At 39.7% G+C, this 17941-nt stretch overlaps 1 protein-coding gene across 1 annotated transcript in view; it reads right to left on the minus strand.

Annotated features, from left to right (window-relative positions):
• Positions 1–479: 479 nt before the first annotated feature.
• The window catches only part of LOC122813700 (CD276 antigen homolog), a 349850-nt gene continuing 332388 nt past the window's right edge, over positions 480–17941 (minus strand). The window contains exon 6 of the mRNA XM_044086153.1: positions 480–781. Within this exon, the coding sequence (XP_043942088.1) occupies positions 480–781 (302 nt within the window). The remainder of the gene's footprint in view (positions 782–17941) is intronic.

Raw genomic sequence — 17941 nt, forward strand, 5'->3', positions numbered from 1 at the left:
GGTGATGTGAAAATATGTCAAGTACCAAATAACTAGAAGGAAATACTCCATACTGAGATCAAAGGATGCATGAATGTTTTTTTTCAGTAAGAAGTAAAGGGGAAAGAGACAGTGAAGGGGTTCATCAAGCCAAAATGAAGAAGTAAATACAGAAAAAGTAGTAATAATCCTCAAAAAAATAATGCAAGAAAGGCAAATAGGGACCAAATCTGTTTCAACAATTTATGTTCTGACAATAAGGGATCCTTTATAAATCTACTGATAAACATTCATACAAAGAATTTACTCATTATGCATGTTTTGCCTGCCTGTCTGAATGCCACAGCTTCACTATAAATGCAAAACAAAACCGAGCCTTTCTGATTAGTATAATTCTGATGATCCGAATGAGTACCTGTACCACTCATTAATTTATTCCGCAGAAAATGTGTTTCCAGTGAGCAAAAGAAACATTGCTGTCCAACACCACCATAAGGAAATTAACATTTATATCTTTTACCTGGGATCTTCAAACATGAGGTGATATTTTCCTTCAGTGCTCTATGGATTACAGAACAGCATACAGATGTTTCCTCTTCTGACTTCAATGTCAAGGTGCTCTTAATCAGAAATGTTCTATCTGATCTGGTATAATTCATCACTGACCAGGTTTGGTTCAGCCTCCTTCCATCCTGGTAATACCATATCACTTTTCCTAATGGGAAGCCACCCTCTGTGACACACTGCAGAACTGCTGTTCCATCCTCATACCGAACAGTCAACTGCAGTGGTTGATACCGAGCTGCAATACAAAACAAGATACAGATGCTGTCACAAATCAAGACTTAAAATATCATAACCAATGAAAGCCTGTTCTAAAAGCTATGGTCTAACACAAGTTTTCTGCATTTTTGCTACTATTCAGTGGTGAAAATCATAAAGTACCATTTGTCCAGAAGCTAGTGGTTTTCACTGAACAACCCAGTGAGTTTTCACTTAAAAATGCACATGTGCACACACACACACACACAAACACACGCATTTATTTATACAATTTGTTAACTGGGGTAGAGCACTGACACCATTTGACCAATTTCAGTCTCTGCAGAGAGACATATGATTAGCTAATGAAAAAACAAATACGTGAGCAAACAGAAACATTGATAATTTTAGTTTGAATCACAAAACAACAACAATTTTATGCAGGGGGTCAATCCCCTGTGTTCCCCACCCCCTACAAATTATATATACCAACTCTGTTACTGCACAACAGGTAAAGGGCAAATTCCTAGCCCCTGATGCATTGCAATCTTGTGTGGACAGCAGCCTCCAGCTGGTAAACCAATGCAATACAATGTTCACTTTTTTAAGCATCGACATTATAAACTATGTTATGTATGTGTGTAAGCTAATATCAACAGACCCATACACAGACTGTCAAATCTGTGAATAATCAACATCCCCCAAAAACAAGTGATGGCACATGTGATGGCCCTCTCTACCTTGGCCAGTAATCAAAGAGACGCAATCCTCACTGTTGACACTGGTGAGAGACAGTCACTAAAAACAGGAATGAACTTAAGACAGTATCTTAAATGCAGCTCTCTGCATCAAGCACAATTTCCTCCAAGAGCACACAAGGAACCTGCTCCAGACCTGGGACTGGACTCTGTCTCTCCAGATCCCAAAAAAGACTCACTCTGGAGCACCGTATCCCATTTCCAAGTAGCTGGCACACCCACACCTGAGTATTTGATTTTCAGACACACACACACACACACACACACACACACACACTCCTGGGAAAGGCTGGTGCAGATTTACTAACTGTACTCCTTTTGTTCAAACTATAAGATAACTATGCTACCACCAGTCAACCACTCTCAGGCTCTTACAAGGGTATCCAATTATACTGAGTAAAAGCAATACTAACATAAATGGTAAAGTGTAACCAAAGCAGCCAGACTTTTCAGAGTGGACAAGACGTCACTAAAATAAGCACAATTATTCTCAAGATGTTAAAAGTATTCTCTAAAAGACCAGTCACAATTAAAGGTATAAAAATACTTAATAATAAATAATAAAGCAGAAAACACGAGAATACTAAATATCTAAGTACAATAAACACCAGAGTTTCAGTCACAGGAGAAATAAAAATAACATAGTTGACAGATTCTAACAGATGTAAAAAAAAAAATACTCAACTAATCTTACTATATTTCCTGTCTAAAGAATAACTGTTCCCCAGCTAACTTAATTAATACAGCAATACAACATTAGCTGTTGAGATGCTTACTTCCATAATGCAAGGTGATGAGCATCTAACAACTGAACTGAACAACTGACCTGTGATAACTGACATAGATTTTTATATCAGGTTCCAAAGAAAACAAAACAAAATAAGCCGTTGCGTGACATCCATCCTCTCAGTGTTGGTTATGGAATGACATCACATTTGATTACTTAACTCTGGTACAATGCACACTCAGAACTTTGCTAAGAACTGTTGCAGTATCTGAAAGCTACAGAACATTTCAAAAACCTCTACTCCTTCCAGAATTCTTTGCTTAAACATAAACATTTAATCAGCTATAATAACACTACTGATTTTAACACAAGCATCTGTACAAGTCAGTGTGATTATCAAATGACACAAAATTACAAAACTCCAGCCAACTATGCTGGCATATGTTACACAAGCACTGCCCTATTCTCATTGCCATAGATGGCAATACCTCACACTGTCACAGTGCGTAACACCAAAACTCATTTTAACCACACGTTTAATGCTTTATTACACAACAAAGGACTGGAGAAACAGAATAAAATAAACAAGTTGCAAGCATCAAAGAGGAAGGCATTAGGAATGTACAGCAAAGGACAACAGCTAAAGAAATTCAAAGGAAGCATAACTATTAAACCAATTCAGGGAAAATACAATTCTCTCTCTGCTTTTCTGAACAGACATACATAGTGGGGAATTGTGTACCTGTTCACACAGCCAGTCATGTATCTTCCACCCTGCCCTGCTCCCAAACCAAAGCATGCATGAAAAGTACATAAATCTAGCTTCCTAAGAATTTCAAATGGCAATGCTACCCTTCTACCATGTTTTGTCTGGAGGGAACAAAAGTGCAAAGTGGCTTTTACATGCTAAGCATGTACAGAATTTACACAACTTGCCATTATAATAATACTCCTCCTCAAAACTGAGCGAGAAATCAGCTGCCTAATGCAGCAACCCACCTTTCAAACTGTCAAATAAGTGATACCTGCAAGTGACAAGTGAGACACATTAGCTTCCAGACTGTGGTATGGAACTGGGTATTAATAGGCAATAAGGGCAACAGACCAAAGTGCTGAACTTTCTGCTACACATTCTGGCAGAAATGCTAGTAGCAGCCATGCACTTCAGTAGCCATTAAGTTGTGCCACATGCTTTTCATGACTATATATGATAAAACTTGGTTTGAGGCTCAGTGACAGTGAGGCAACCAGTTGAAAAATAAGGTGCCACATGATATTGTAGGTGGTGTATTATTCTGAAGTCATTAAGCACTAAATTTATGATACTGTGCAAACTACATAATGCTGAATCATTTCACTCTGTTCTAGATTTACATACAACCACAAATCCATTTGCTGAGCAGCACAATGATAACCAGATTTTGCACTTAGTAGAAGCTCTACTCCAGTGACTTTTTGAGGTGCAAGAGTTCCCCATTATGAAGTGGAAAATCAGGTGGATTTATTTTGGTAAATTCCCTACGTACTTGTCTTCCACGTTTCAGCTGGTAACACTTCACCCTACTTATAGTCTAATAGAGGCATTTGCAAAATGGTCATCCTCAATGTACGTCTGCTGTATATCCTCCTCTATCTCTGGGGGGAGCCTGTGTCCCTTCTAAACTCTCTCACAAAAATCAACTACTGCCACTTTTCCAGATCTGTGGGATTCAGGACATGGTGAAGAGCCACTGACCTCACCAACTGCTCCACTGCAGAGGTCAGGAAGGCTACAATAGGGCCTAAGCACTTGTCTGCCATCTACCTCCTGCAAATCCAATACCATTTGCCATTTTAGGTAATATGTATATCATTTGATGACCAGGAGGCACTATCCTTTCTGTGACATCACTATGCCATAGAATTTCCCAGCAGTTCCCACGCTGGTAGTGACAATGGAAGCTGAAGGCACAGAAGCACAAATGTCCATTGTGACTGAGAAGTATGGTGAAGTTCCATGTTTACAGGACTTGCTGTACCTATAACACACAAGTTAGAGGAGATTGCAGTGACTTATGCAAAAGTACCATGTGGGTATACCACCGCAGTCATTTAGTCATGCACCTAAGAAAGGTTTTCTTTACTTTGAATGAGATGTTAAACCAAGGTCCCCATCTGAAAGAGTTAGTGGTAGCTATGGTGAATGTAAGAGATCCCTTGTGGGACTAACCCAGTCAACAAAGTGTAAATAAATAAAAATAAAAAATAAAATATAGTCTTGTAGATGGAGATGAAACACCTGTGGGTGCAAATGCTGTCCAAAGATAGCATAGTAAACAAAGCAGGCACTCTTCAGCATGACATTTCTTACAGCCTTGCAATTTGCACTGCAGGAATAGATGTCTATGCACAATTTCCCACTCAGTATTGCTAGTAATTATGTATACAGTTTCAAAAGTTATATTTTTTTGATTTATGGATATTCAGTTGTGATTTCAAAATGAATGCTAGCTGATACGGTACGGAGGCCTTAGTAAACTGAAGTAGTTTATGAAATATTTAAATTACAATGCTTCTCATATTAGTTTTGTGCTTGGAAATGACTCATTTAATGTGGATTTTCTAGACGTCATGATGACAAAATTCTTTGATGGATTACTACAAAATTTGTTGTGTAAGAAACCTATCACTAGTAGGACTTTTTAACTGAGAGTTGCAACCCTAAAGGCATATTCCTAAATCACAGTATTTACGAAAAAGAATTTGTAGTGATAAGTTAGAATTTGAAACAAAGATTATGACTTGGACAGGTCATTACAGAACAGGATATTCCATAACCAACAGGATATTTCAAAACCAAATCTTGATGCAAACAAGTTAGCTTCTAACAAATCTAGAGAACAGTTGCCAGAATGTCAGATAAGTTCTTTGCTCTCCAGATATTCAGACTGCTTATGATTACTGACAACACAAGAGTAAGTTTTTTAAAATCAGAGAGGTCATTAACAAGGTTTGGCCTCTATTAAAGAGTAATGATTTATTTGTGACAATGTATTGGATGGTTGCAAATGTAAAGCTAGGACTGCTGAACAGCATCTGGGGTGGTAAAAGAGACCAATGATATAGTAAAATAAGCACAAAATGTTGGGTTAGGAGCCTAGACATTGTATTCCATATGAAAACTGTACTTTGTGAAAACAGATATGCAAGTCAGACATTTTACTTCACCGAATACAAGAACTTGTGAAATTAAACACTTTATTAATTGCAAACTGAGTGGGTAATTTACAACTGAGTGGGTAATTTACATAGTTAACTGTTCCTGTATAACCTTCTATGTGGGGCAGATGTCAAAATCTTGGAAACAAAGATTATTGGTCCATATAAATGACAGACTGAAAGTGTAACAGAAGTGTTTTATACAAATTCAACCTAATTCATATTAGTGCAGCATTTCCATTTCTAGGTAACAAGAAACTTCCAAAGGTAGCTATGCATAACTTAGGAAAAAGTAACTTGGATTAACGTCTCATCCAAAAAGAGACTACATATTTCTGACTTAGGAGCTATATAGAAACCTGGTTTGAAATGAAAATATGTGTGTGTGTGTGTGTGTGTGTGTGTGTGTGTGTGTGTGTGTGTGTATATATATATATATATATATATATATATATATATATATATATATACACGCACACTTTTTTTTTTTACATACTTTTCTTCAAACCATGTTTTTGTTGGCCACAAAATGTCACTTGTAATTAGTTATATCTACTTGAAACAATACTGAACTGGCTGTTTCAAATAATGGCATTTACCATTCCTTTATCTTTTGGCACACAGAGAGCACATTCACATTTTTGATAAAGTTGTGCTTCTATCATAAACATTAGTAGGGCACTGGCATTTTAAGCATTACTTTGTCATGAATCCTGTTAGCAAGACTAAATCATATGATTGTGTTTTTAAGTTGGAAAATGTGAACTGTGTAATGCATATCAGATTGCACTGACAATTCTGCCAGTTTTCTGTATATATATATATATATATATATATATATATATATATATATATATATATATATACACACACACACACACACACACACACACACACATATAAATAAATATATAAATATATACACACACACATATATATATATATATATATATATATATATATATATACATACACACACACACACACACACACACACATTATATATATCTATATATATATATATATATATATATATATATATATATATATATATATATATGGGTCTACTTCAAATTAATGAAAACACACTTACCCCAAGAAAAATTACTGAGACAAAATGTCCGAAACCGGATTTTAATGAACGACCACATTGCTGAACCATTTCTCAGGGTAAGTATCCAGTTGGCCAACATGGTGAAATTTGCCCTTTTCCCCACTGTAGTGTGATCTCGGAGTTGGTATATTTAGTTGGGGGTGTGTGGGTTGGTGATAGTCTGGTGTATCTGTTCATGAAATGTTGGCTGACTGTATACTTACCCTGAGAAAAGTGTCGGCATTATGGTCATTCATTAAAATGTGGTATGGGACATTTCATCTCTCATCATCTTGCCGATTTTGTTTTTAGGTAAGTGGTCTTTTGTTAATTTGAAGTTGACCACACACATGTATATGTATGTATGTATGTATACTTCATATGACCTAAATTTCATTTGACTGAAATTCATTTGACTGAGACCAAAACACTGAAAGTTCAAAAGACTGAAAACTCATTTGACTGAAACTCATAACACTGACACATTAAAGTAAAAGGTATATGCCCTTTTCCCTACTGTAGTGCAATCCTGGAGTTAGTATATACAGTTGGGGGGTGTGGGGGGCACAGAGAAAGTATATATAGGGAAGGAAGAAGGCATAATAGGATAGCACTGTAAACTGTAAATCTGAAGAAAGTCAGAGGGTGTGTATAAAAAGTGGACAATATAGAGTTAGTCAGGTGGGTAGCAAGAGCAAAGCCAGGATTTTCTAAGTGAGTTAATAGAAGTTTTTTAAATTGTACTATGGTGCAGACGGAAGTGATGGAAGTGGGCAGTTTATTCCATATTTTAGGAATGATGTTAGAGAATAAGGATTCTCCAGCTGAGTTGTTAGCTTTGGTGGATTTAACTAGGAGTTTGTCACTGCAACAGAGTGTTCTAGTGGTGGTGTATAGTTGTATGAGATCTTTAAGGGCTGAGGTTTTATCTGGTTCATGGAGTATTTTATGGGCTATATCAACGTTACAACTAACCCCCAAGCATTACCCTCCCACCCCAGTTTTGCATTTATATTGACAGGCTGTTGGACCACAACAACCCATCAGCATGTTTGCTGGACAGTGCAGGCATGAAGGTTACAGTATACAAGAAAGGGTTTGAGGGACAGCTTATTACTACCATGAGTCTTCCTACTCAGACATTGTAAAGTAGTACAGTCAAGTTACCAAACTCAGAACTCTAGCAAATAAGTAACACTTCAAGTAACAGAAATCCCACTTGATTACAAAGCACTAATTTTCTATGGTGGAATATCTCCTTTCTTTTTTCATTAACATTCAAAGGGTACAGCCTACAGGTTGCTCCACACCTTGGAAGTCTTGGGATAGAGCTGCCCCCAAACCTATTGCTTATGAATCAGTACATAAGGCAAACTTTTCAGTAAAATCTGGAGCCACTAATGCATTTTTTTGCACATAGGATACTTTTAGTTCATTACATGTTCCCTCTGCCTCTAAAGACCATTGCCGGGAGTATTCCCTTTTGTAAGACCTGCCAGAGGATAAATAATAGTTGCAAAATTAGACACAAACTTTCCGTAGCACACAGCTATTCCCAGCAAAACCTTTGTCAGTCTTTAAGTGGGGTTACAGGCCAGTTTTTCTGGCTTTTTTTTTTTTTTTTTGCAGGTTTAGGTCTTACCAGTATCCTAAGTATAGGGCTTCTATTAAACCTAGTTTACATTTCTTAGTATTTACAGTCAAGTCTTCCTGTCCTGATTCCAACACTTCTGTAATTTTGGTAAGTGCTATGAATTATTATGTCATCCAGGTATGCCACAGCATAATGGGAGCTAGGCCTCAATATTTTATCTGTCAGTAACTGGATCTCCGCGGTGGTGCAACGGTTAGCGTGGTCACCTCACAGCAAGAGGTTCTTCAGTTCGATTCTCGGCTGGAGTTCCTTCTGTGTTGAGTCTGCATGTCCTCTCTGCAGCTTAGTAAACTTTAAAGACATGCAGGTAGGTGTGTGTGGGTGTGTCTTTCCTGAAGTTTGGGCGTCGGGCTGGCAACTCAGCACAGTAAAAACCATTGCCAATCATTAGTGGACCAGTGATCCACTGTGGCAAACCCTAACCGGGAAAAGCTGAAAGACATTGTAGTAACTGGAGCTCCATGAAGGCAAAGTGGCAACACTGCATACAAAAAACATCAGTGGTTACCAATGGCTCATTTTCCCTTGGCAGGATCAGGCCTTTCCTATATGTCTTCTGTCAATTGACCAGTTCTGAGCACAGGATAGCTATTAAAACTTTGATATGATATTCAGTTTCCTAAAGTCATTACAGAATTTAACAGATTTCCATCAGGTTTGTGGATAAGCACTACTGGGCTACTCCATTCACTCTATGCCTCTTCTATCTTATCTGGCTTGAGCATCTTTTGAACTTCTTTTACTGTTTCTGTGACTCAGATATTCTTTTCACTTCATGTATATTACTTTCTAATGGTTTAGTTCTCACAGGCATTTCTGAAAACATTATTTTATTTTTTAAGAGAAATTCTCTCTTTCAGCTTTTGTGCTCAAGAAGGATTTCACTAAATGCACTTCAGATAAAGATTATCTGGTTTCCCTTGTATGAGCTTTATCTTGCAAGTTAAATGCAGAATTTTTTTTTAATTGTTTTCATGGCTTCAATGCATTAATGTTACAGATTTGCTGTAATGTGGCATTTCCTGGTTGCCTAAACTTACAGTTCACTGTTTTTATTCTTTCAGTCTCAAACAACCCATGCCACTTAGTCTAGAATTTGTTTTGTTATGGAATGTTAATCCCTGATCTCCTGGACTAAATTCTCTAATCCAGGCATAGTTACTATTGATACACTGCTGGAGTTATCAGACTTTCTGTATGGGCTCCTTTACTATGCGCATAACCAGCTTTAGTCTATCCTGCAATCTGTCATGATGTCCTATCACATTTAAATGGTGTCCTCTCTTCTTACCTAGATTCCTTAGGACTGTTATATAGTCCTGTGGGCCACCTGCCATACAGGAGTACAAATGGGGTAAACCCACCTGAAGATTGCACGCCTTTTGAAATGCAAACAGTAAGAAAAGTTAACAACTGGTTCCAGTTCTTCACATCAGTATCGACAAATTCCCTTAGGATAGATTTCATTGTTTATTAAACCTAACAGTACAGTTGTGTACTCTTACCATAAATGTAGATGTTCAAGTGTGTTCACTGCTGCAGTCATCACTGTAGGGTTCTTCCTGCCAGCAGCAGCCCCCGATCGGCCAGAATCCCAAAGTCTGGATCGGGCGCCAGCTGAGGTCACATTTATCCTGACGTCAATGCGCCAGAAGGTATAAAGACCTCAGCTGACGCCATTTCCCCAGTTTTTCTTGCCCCAGAAGTCAGGTGCCCAGAAAGAAAAGGCTAAAAAAGAAACCATGCTCAAAACCTCAGCAGTCAAAATACCTCATAACAGACAATACTCAAGGAAAAAACAAAAGAGGGGATAGGAGGGAGGGTAACCCAGACTGCAACAATGAACACACTCGAACATCTACATTTATGGTAAAAGTACACAACTGTACTATGTCCTTTGTGGTTCACTGTTGCAGTCATCACTGTAGGGTTGAGTCCCAAAGCTAAGAAAGGGTGGCTGGAGGAGAAAGAGAGGAAGCGATCACAAAACCCTGCAAAACCGCAGAAGCAAAACCTGCCCTGGATTGAGAATAGAGAAGGAGGTTGTAATACTTAGAAAAAGTATGTAGAGAACTCCAAGTAGCAGCTTCCAAAATATCCTTGGTAGGAACCCCACACAGAAAAGCTGCTGAAGTAGCAGTAGCCTGGGTAGAATGAGTCCTAACATTAACAGGAACCGGATTGCCATGATAAGAGTAACAGAACTTAATGCAATGGGCAATCCACTTGGAAATAGTTTGCTTAGTGATTGCTTTCCCCTGAACAGTAGGAGCATAAGCGACAAACCACTGATCAGATTTCCGGACTATCTTGGTCCTGTCCAGGTATAGACGAAGCTGTCTGTGCATGTCTAGAGCATGCAAAATACTTTCTTCCTCACTTTGAGGATTAGGATAAAAGGTAGGCAAATGAATAGACCGATTCAAGGCCACTGCCGAAACCACCTTGAGCATAAATGTGGGATTAGTCCGTAGAGATACCCTGTCCTGATGAAAAATAAGGAAGGGTTCCACAGCCATGAGTGCTTGCAATTCCGAAATTCTTCTAGCAGAGGTAATAGCTAAAAGAAAAGCAGTTTTCCAAGACAAAAATTTGAAATCCGTGGAAGCTGCAGATTCAAAAGGAGACAAAGTTAATTTCTCCAAAACATAAGTTAAGATCCCAAGTGGGAACAGGGGCCCTTATAGGGGGCTGAATATTCTTAGCCCCTCTAAGAAATTGTTTAAGTAATGGATGAGAAAAAATTGGAGGATCCGTATCGTAATGTGCAGAAATAGCAGAAGCATGAAGCTTAATAGACGAAAAAGATAGGCCTGTATGTAATAACGCTGTCAGATACTGTAAAATCAGAAGAATGTTCGGAACAGAAGAATCACCACCCTGGACTTGACTCCAGGAGCAAAATCTTTTCCATTTTCCCACATAGGATTTTCTAGTGCTGGGCCATCTAGCTTCAAGGATTACATCCAATACCTGTTTGGAAAGGGTAGAGGTGTTTACAGACCCTGGATCCGCCAGGCAGCTAGATGCAGAGTCTTGACATGACTGTGCAGTATCTGGCCGTCCCGTTGAGACAGTAGATGAGGGATTTGAGGCAGAATCCAGGGAGGCTCCTGAACCAAGGTAATCAGAGTGGAATACCAGAATTGCCGAGGCCAATTGGGAGCCAGTAGAATCATGTGCAGTCTGTCCTGTTTTATCTTCAGAAGTACCCTAGGTAGAAGAGGAAAGGGAGGAAAAGCATATACTGAGAGGTGTTTCCAACTGAATGAGAGGGCATCCACTTTCCATGCTAGTTTGTGGTAGGTCCTTGTGCAGAATGTTGGAAGTTGATGATTCTGAGGGGATGCAAAGAGATCTATGTCCGGACATCCCCAAGCCTTTATAATCATCCTGAATATCCGAACATCCAACATCCATTCGTGTCGATCTGAAATGCGTTTGCTCAATGCGTCTGCCAGAGTGTTGCCTTTCCCTGGCAGGAATTGCACCTGTAAGTCGACACTGCAGGTCAGAGCAGTGTACCAGAGATTCATGGCTAATCTGCACAGGGGGTAAGAGTGAGAGCCCCTCTGCTTGTTGATGTACCACATCACTGTAGTGTTGTCTGTCCGTATCAACAATTGTCCTGGTAGAAGAAGGTCCCTGAAGGCTATCAGGGCATTCTGTACAGCTAGCATCTCCTTCAAATTTATGTGTAGGTGCGTTTGTTCCTTCGTCCAAACACCCTGAAGACATTTCCCGTGCATGTGGGCTCCCCAGGCATAATCTGAAGCATCCGTTGTCAGAACTTGGTTGGTCGGCAGAGGACAAAAAGGCTTCCCCTTTTTCTGTAGACAGTCTTCGGCCCACCAAAGAAACTCTCACTGGAGACAAGGCAAAATCATGACCACTGTTTCCAAACTGTGGTAATGCTGAGACCAGACACTCTTGAGGTACCACTGCAGTTTCCTCATATGCAGCCTTGCATATGGTATTAGCAGAATGCAGGAGGCCATGTAACCCAAAGCCTGCAGAATTTTTCTTGCAGTCAGCTGTTTCATTGAAGCCAGGTGTCGGAAAAAAGAAGCCAGTTGCCCTTTTTTGTCTGGTGTCAAGGAAGCCATCTGGGTTGAAGTACTCAGAAGAGCACCCAGGAAAGTAATCTGTTGTGTGGGTACCAGATTTGATTTCTTTAGATTCACTGTGAAACAGAGGCACAGAAGAAGATGCTGCACAAAAGCTAGATGCCAAAGTAGAGTGTCTTTGTCGTCTGCTTGAAGAAGACAGTCGTCCAGATAAGGGTAAATTTGAATCCCCATCTGTCTGCAAAACGCCATTACTGGTGCCAGGCACTTCGTAAAGACCCTGGGCACAGTAGATAAGCCAAAGGGCAGCACAGAGAACTGGTAATGTTTCAAGCCTGCTTTGAAACGCAGATACCGTCTGCACTCTTGCCTTATAGGAATATGCAGGTAAGCTTCTTTTAAGTCCAAAGTCACCATCCAAGCGTTCTTGCCCAACATAGGCAGCAGCTGCTGCAGAGTGAGCATCTTGAATTTTGGTATATCTAGGAAGGTGTTTAGTACAGAGAGGTCCAGGATTGGTCTCCACGAATTTTCCTTCCTGGGAACCAGGAAAAGTCTGGAATAAAAACCTTGCCCTATTTCTAAATTTGGTACCAATTCTATGGCCCTCATAGCCAGGAGGGACTGAACCTGCCATTGTGCCTCTGCCTTCTGATGATCTGGCAGGTCTGGCCAACCGTTCGGTTCTGGTATAGTGTGGAAATGAAATCTGTAACCTCTGGAGACTATGTCCAGAACCCATTTCTCCCGGGTTATGTGGCTCCAATTTTGATAAAAAAGAGAAATCCTTCCCCCAAAGGAGCTTCCAGGAGAGGAGCCCCTGGAACCAGAAAGGGAGAGTCATAAAGACTGTTTTCGGTAGGGTTGAGACTTATCTTCACCTCCCTTGGAAGAGGGGGCACTCCACTGTCTATTCCTAAAATGGGACTGTGACTGCCCCCTACCTCTGGAATGCCTGAATCTGCCTCTCTGAGACCTGTCCGAGCCCGGAAAGGACCAAGGTTTAGTTGGCCAGTGTCTGCTAAATCTAGGAGGTTGCACTTGTAGAAAATCCTTAACCGTCTGCATAGATTTGGCTTTGTCTTCCATTTTCTTCAATACCTCTTTAGCTTTGGACCCAAACAGAACATCGTGCTGCAAAGGGGCATCCAAAAGTTTGGCTTTAATCTGATCCGGCAAGCTTTGATCTCATAACCAAGCATGTCTTCTAATAACAGCACCAGTAGTTGCAGCCCTACAAGAAGCTTCCCAAGAATCAAAACCACAATGCAGGGTATGTTTGCCCACTTGTTCAATAGCCTGCAATAAATCCTGTAACTCCTGATTATCCGCACCACTAGACACAGCTCACATCTTTTGTTGAAATACAGACAAAAGGTATTGCTGACACTTCAGCATATAAAATTGACAGTTCAAAGCCCTAATAGACAATGTAGAAGAAGTATAAACCTTTTTACCCCATCACTCCAAAGCCCTGGACTCTCGGTCAGAGGGAATAGGATTTTTAGCAGAGGCCGCTTTAACACCCTTAGGACTCTGAGAAATTGTTTCCAGATCAGGCGAAAGATTTTTAAAAAGAAATTTATGAGAATCTGGAACCCTATAATACCTATCCAGTTTGGCCGGAGTAGGGGGAAAAGAATCAGGAGAGAGAGAAGCTTCTGAAAAAACATCAACAATGTCCAATACAGGGAGAATAGCCAGAGGCTTATGCTGTGGGAGAAGAAGAAAATCCCTAAGCCTTTTCTTGGATTCAGAGAATTCCTGCACTTCCCAGTGAAAATGCACCCTCATATCATGCAAAGTTTCACCAAAAGAATAATCCTCAGGAGGACAGGCAGAAGGAAATGAATCTTCAGCATCAGAATCCTCATAAAGAGGAAAAGAATAATCCTGCTCAAGGGAAGAAGCAGAAGAAACAGAAATTTGGTCTGAAGAATCATAATTGGACTGTAATCTAGGCTTCTTGTCAGGAGGGTGATGAGAACCCCTGATCATAGTTAAGAGATCTTCAGCCATCCTAAGCATCTGCCTCTGAGGCCTAGGACCCTGATCAAAAGGTGCCTGTGCTAGCCACTTCACTTTAGCTGGAGCCTTAGACTTTGACTTAGCATGTAAACCTGAATCCACATTTACAGGAAGCTGTGAAGGCCTGAGAACTCCCTCAGAAGCCGGTACCTGCCAACCGGCTCCGGACCCAACTGAGGGAACAGTATCCGAAGGTCCAGTCCCTGGCAATTCTGAAGACCCCATCAGCTCCACACCGGAGTTGGTATAGGCAATTGGTTCAAAAGAGGCGGACGACAGGGGCTGCAAAGGCACCTCACTGACGACCGTCGAACCAGCAACTGGCAATAACTGAGTAACATCCTTTGCTGTGGACCTCGGAGGCCTGTCTGCATCCCTGCACCTCTTACACACCCCAGAAGCCGGAAAAGAATCTGAAGACATGTTATAATTAAACCTTTTTCCAAAATAGTAAAAGGCAAAGTTATATCTATGCCTAATAGTACGCTGATTAAATCTAGCACAAAACACACAATTAGCAACGTTGTGGTCAGGACCCAGGCAGGGAATACAGTAAGAGTGAAAATCCCTATGAGGTATTTGCTTCCCACAAGAAATACAATTATTAACTTTTTCTGACATCTGACTGGAGCAAGAAAAAGACCTCCCCAATGGGGTACATATCTGTAAAAAACGAAAATTCTGGAATTAGATCCAAAAACAAACAGGAACAGGCCAACCGGCATCAGTGAACTGCAAAGGGCACTGCACGGCAAGAAAGACTGGGGAAATGGCGTCAGCTAAGGTCTTTATACCTTCCGGCGCATTGACGTCAGGATAAATGTGACCTCAGCTGGCACCCGATCCAGACTTTGGGATTCTGGCCGATCGGGGGCTGCTGCTGGCAGGAAGAACCCTACAGTGATGACTGCAACAGTGAACCACGAAGGACATCGGTACACTGATAACTTCAAGTATTTGATTTTTTGACTGATGTAGTATAAAGAGAATGCCTTAATCAGTAAGAATACCTCTTTAGGAACGCCCACCATGAAGAATAACAGTGCCAATTCTCTAGCAACAGCCTTTACCATTGGTTTTGCATAATCACACTGCTTCTGGAACTTCTGCGGTGAAGTCCAGTATTAATAGTATGTGCTGGTACCCACTACTAGATTTTGCAAGTGGCTTCCACAATAAGCACGGCAATACAATCAAATGGGACTACTATGACAGGCATCGAAAGGATGAGATGCAGTTTTCTGGCATTTTGGACATGCACAGTTTCTTTTTATTTATATCTGACCAATAAATTAGTATTCATGTCTTAGTTTTGTCAATTCCCATGTGACCTCCTAACACCTGGATATGGGTTTACTTCATAACCAGTCTCTTTCTTTACTTTCTCTAGGAAGTATTTTTTAAATAAAAGCCTGAGTAGGAAGTAATGGGAACATAATAATCATGTTCATTATCTTCCTTAACAACCTTGATTATTTTGCCTTTTTCCCAACATCATCTTCCCACTGTGCTTTAATAAAGTTAAGGTAGCTTTCCTGTGAAGAAAACCAGACCAGAAGGCAGGAAGGCATAAAATGTGAATACTCCAGTGAGGTACAAAAAATGTAAAATCTAGTATTCTAAGATCGCTTATCTGTGAAAAACACACTTTATTAAATCAAAACACATATAAAATTAGCACTTTCATTTCTACCATAAGAAACTTCTTCAGACAGTTTAAAGAAAGCAGTTCATGTTTAAATACCTTCAATTAGTGATGACGTCATAGAAAAAACACCCCATGACTTCAGCCAGTGAGAGCAAATCTCTGTATGCATATTTATGAATATTTATAAATATTAATAAATATCCATGAATATTTATAAAACCTTTAAAAAACATAAAACTAACATTCCCACACATCTAAAAAAAATGAAATACGTACCATATATGTTAAGTATAACTACAAAAACAGGTGTTTACTTTAAGACCTTATTGAAAACAACTCAATTTAGTTTAGTTTTACATGTTTGCATGAATATTAAAATAAATCAGGCCATCCTTCCAGTGCCTTCAACCTAAGAATACTATTGACGGAAATACATTCATTGAGACCTGGCCAAATGTTAGCCCTTAAACAAAGCTGCCAGGTCAATTCTTTCCTCTCTAGATGCAATGACCCTGCTCCACCCATTCCACCAACCTTCACTGAGTCCAGCACAAAGAACTTAAAACAATGCCCATGAAAATCCATACAGTGCTTAGCAAGAGCATTGGTACCATCATTTTTTCTGATTGCTCCAAGATGTTCATAAATACGATTTTTTAATTTCCTCTTCATTTTATCAGTATAAAAGTCTGCATATAAAACACATTGGGTGCAATATACCACCCTCCCTGAATAATAGTAAAACTTTTCTACTGGTTTAAATGTAAAACCATTAATCACTATCTCAACAATCTCTGCAACAGAGGGGTAATATGGGCAGCATCCACAGTTCTTCATAAACCCTTCCCCCTTATACTTAACCACTCTTTCAAACAAGTCCTTCAAATTTCTACCCCTGTGATACACAATTACAGATCCAGCACCTGTTACGTCTCTCATTTCACTTTCATACTGTAGAAATTTTCCAATTTTTTTGTATAACATGCCGGATAGGTTTGCTGTTAGTCCCAAATGTGGTGATAAAGGAACATGAATAGTCATTCCAATTTACAGATTTACAGGCATATTATACAGAAAATTGTGTTTTGAAAGATGGGGGAAGCCTTAAAGAGGCAAGCAGACAGATAATTTGGACAGTATATGGTTCTGTGAGGTGTTCCCTTTTCTTGTTTGAGCCTCTTTGCCATTGCTTTTAAAAATCCTGTTTGATAGGACTTTGCTGCTTAAATTGCTTTTTAAAGAGTCCTGAATTAGAAAGAAATTTTTTATAGAACTTAGGAAAGGAGGGTTGAAACATTTAGGTAGCCTCCTAAATCAACTTCCTTATTTCATCAAGTCTTTTATGGACTTAAATAGCAGATGGGCCAAAGAGAAAATCATTGTCAAGACAATTTAAAATCTCACCTTTAACGTCTTCAGGTAAGTTGTAAAGAACACAACCAATCAAATCATCTCATAAGTGACCCCCATAGCAGTATCTCTGGATATACCAATGGCAGAATTATAACAGCACGTTAAAAGTGTTTGAATGCATAAGAAGAAGATAAATAATTCAATGAAGATTTAAGGCCGAATTAATGGAAGTTACGGCAAGGAGACCTACCATAATGTTTTTCAACAAAGGTGTGCAACACCGCAGTGTGCTGTCTTCACAGTTGTGCTGTATGCTAATGATGCAGTCTAGGAGAAATGAAAATTAGCTATGTGCTCCTCTGCCTGAGTGGTAATATTGGGGGAGGTAGTGAGAGGAGTATGCTAGGTACATATCCATGTGTTATGGGTGAATGGATGAGTGTCTGCAGGAAGAAGGCTGTTGGGTGTGTTTGTGGTGGGGAGGGTGCTATCATATTGCCACACATTCCTGGACTAATGAGCAGAATCTGCAACACTGGATTTGGGAGAACCACTCACTACAAGGGATGAGTCATTAGCTACATATCTTAATGGCACACAGAGTCACAGAAAACATTAGGCACCGTTACTCTGTATACCATGCCTGAAAGGCACTTAAAAAACAACCTGAGTCA

Source organism: Protopterus annectens, chromosome 10.part0, assembly GCF_019279795.1.
Source record: "Protopterus annectens isolate FY-2018-M chromosome 10.part0, PAN1.0, whole genome shotgun sequence".
Classification (NCBI taxonomy): Eukaryota; Metazoa; Chordata; order Ceratodontiformes; family Protopteridae; genus Protopterus; species Protopterus annectens.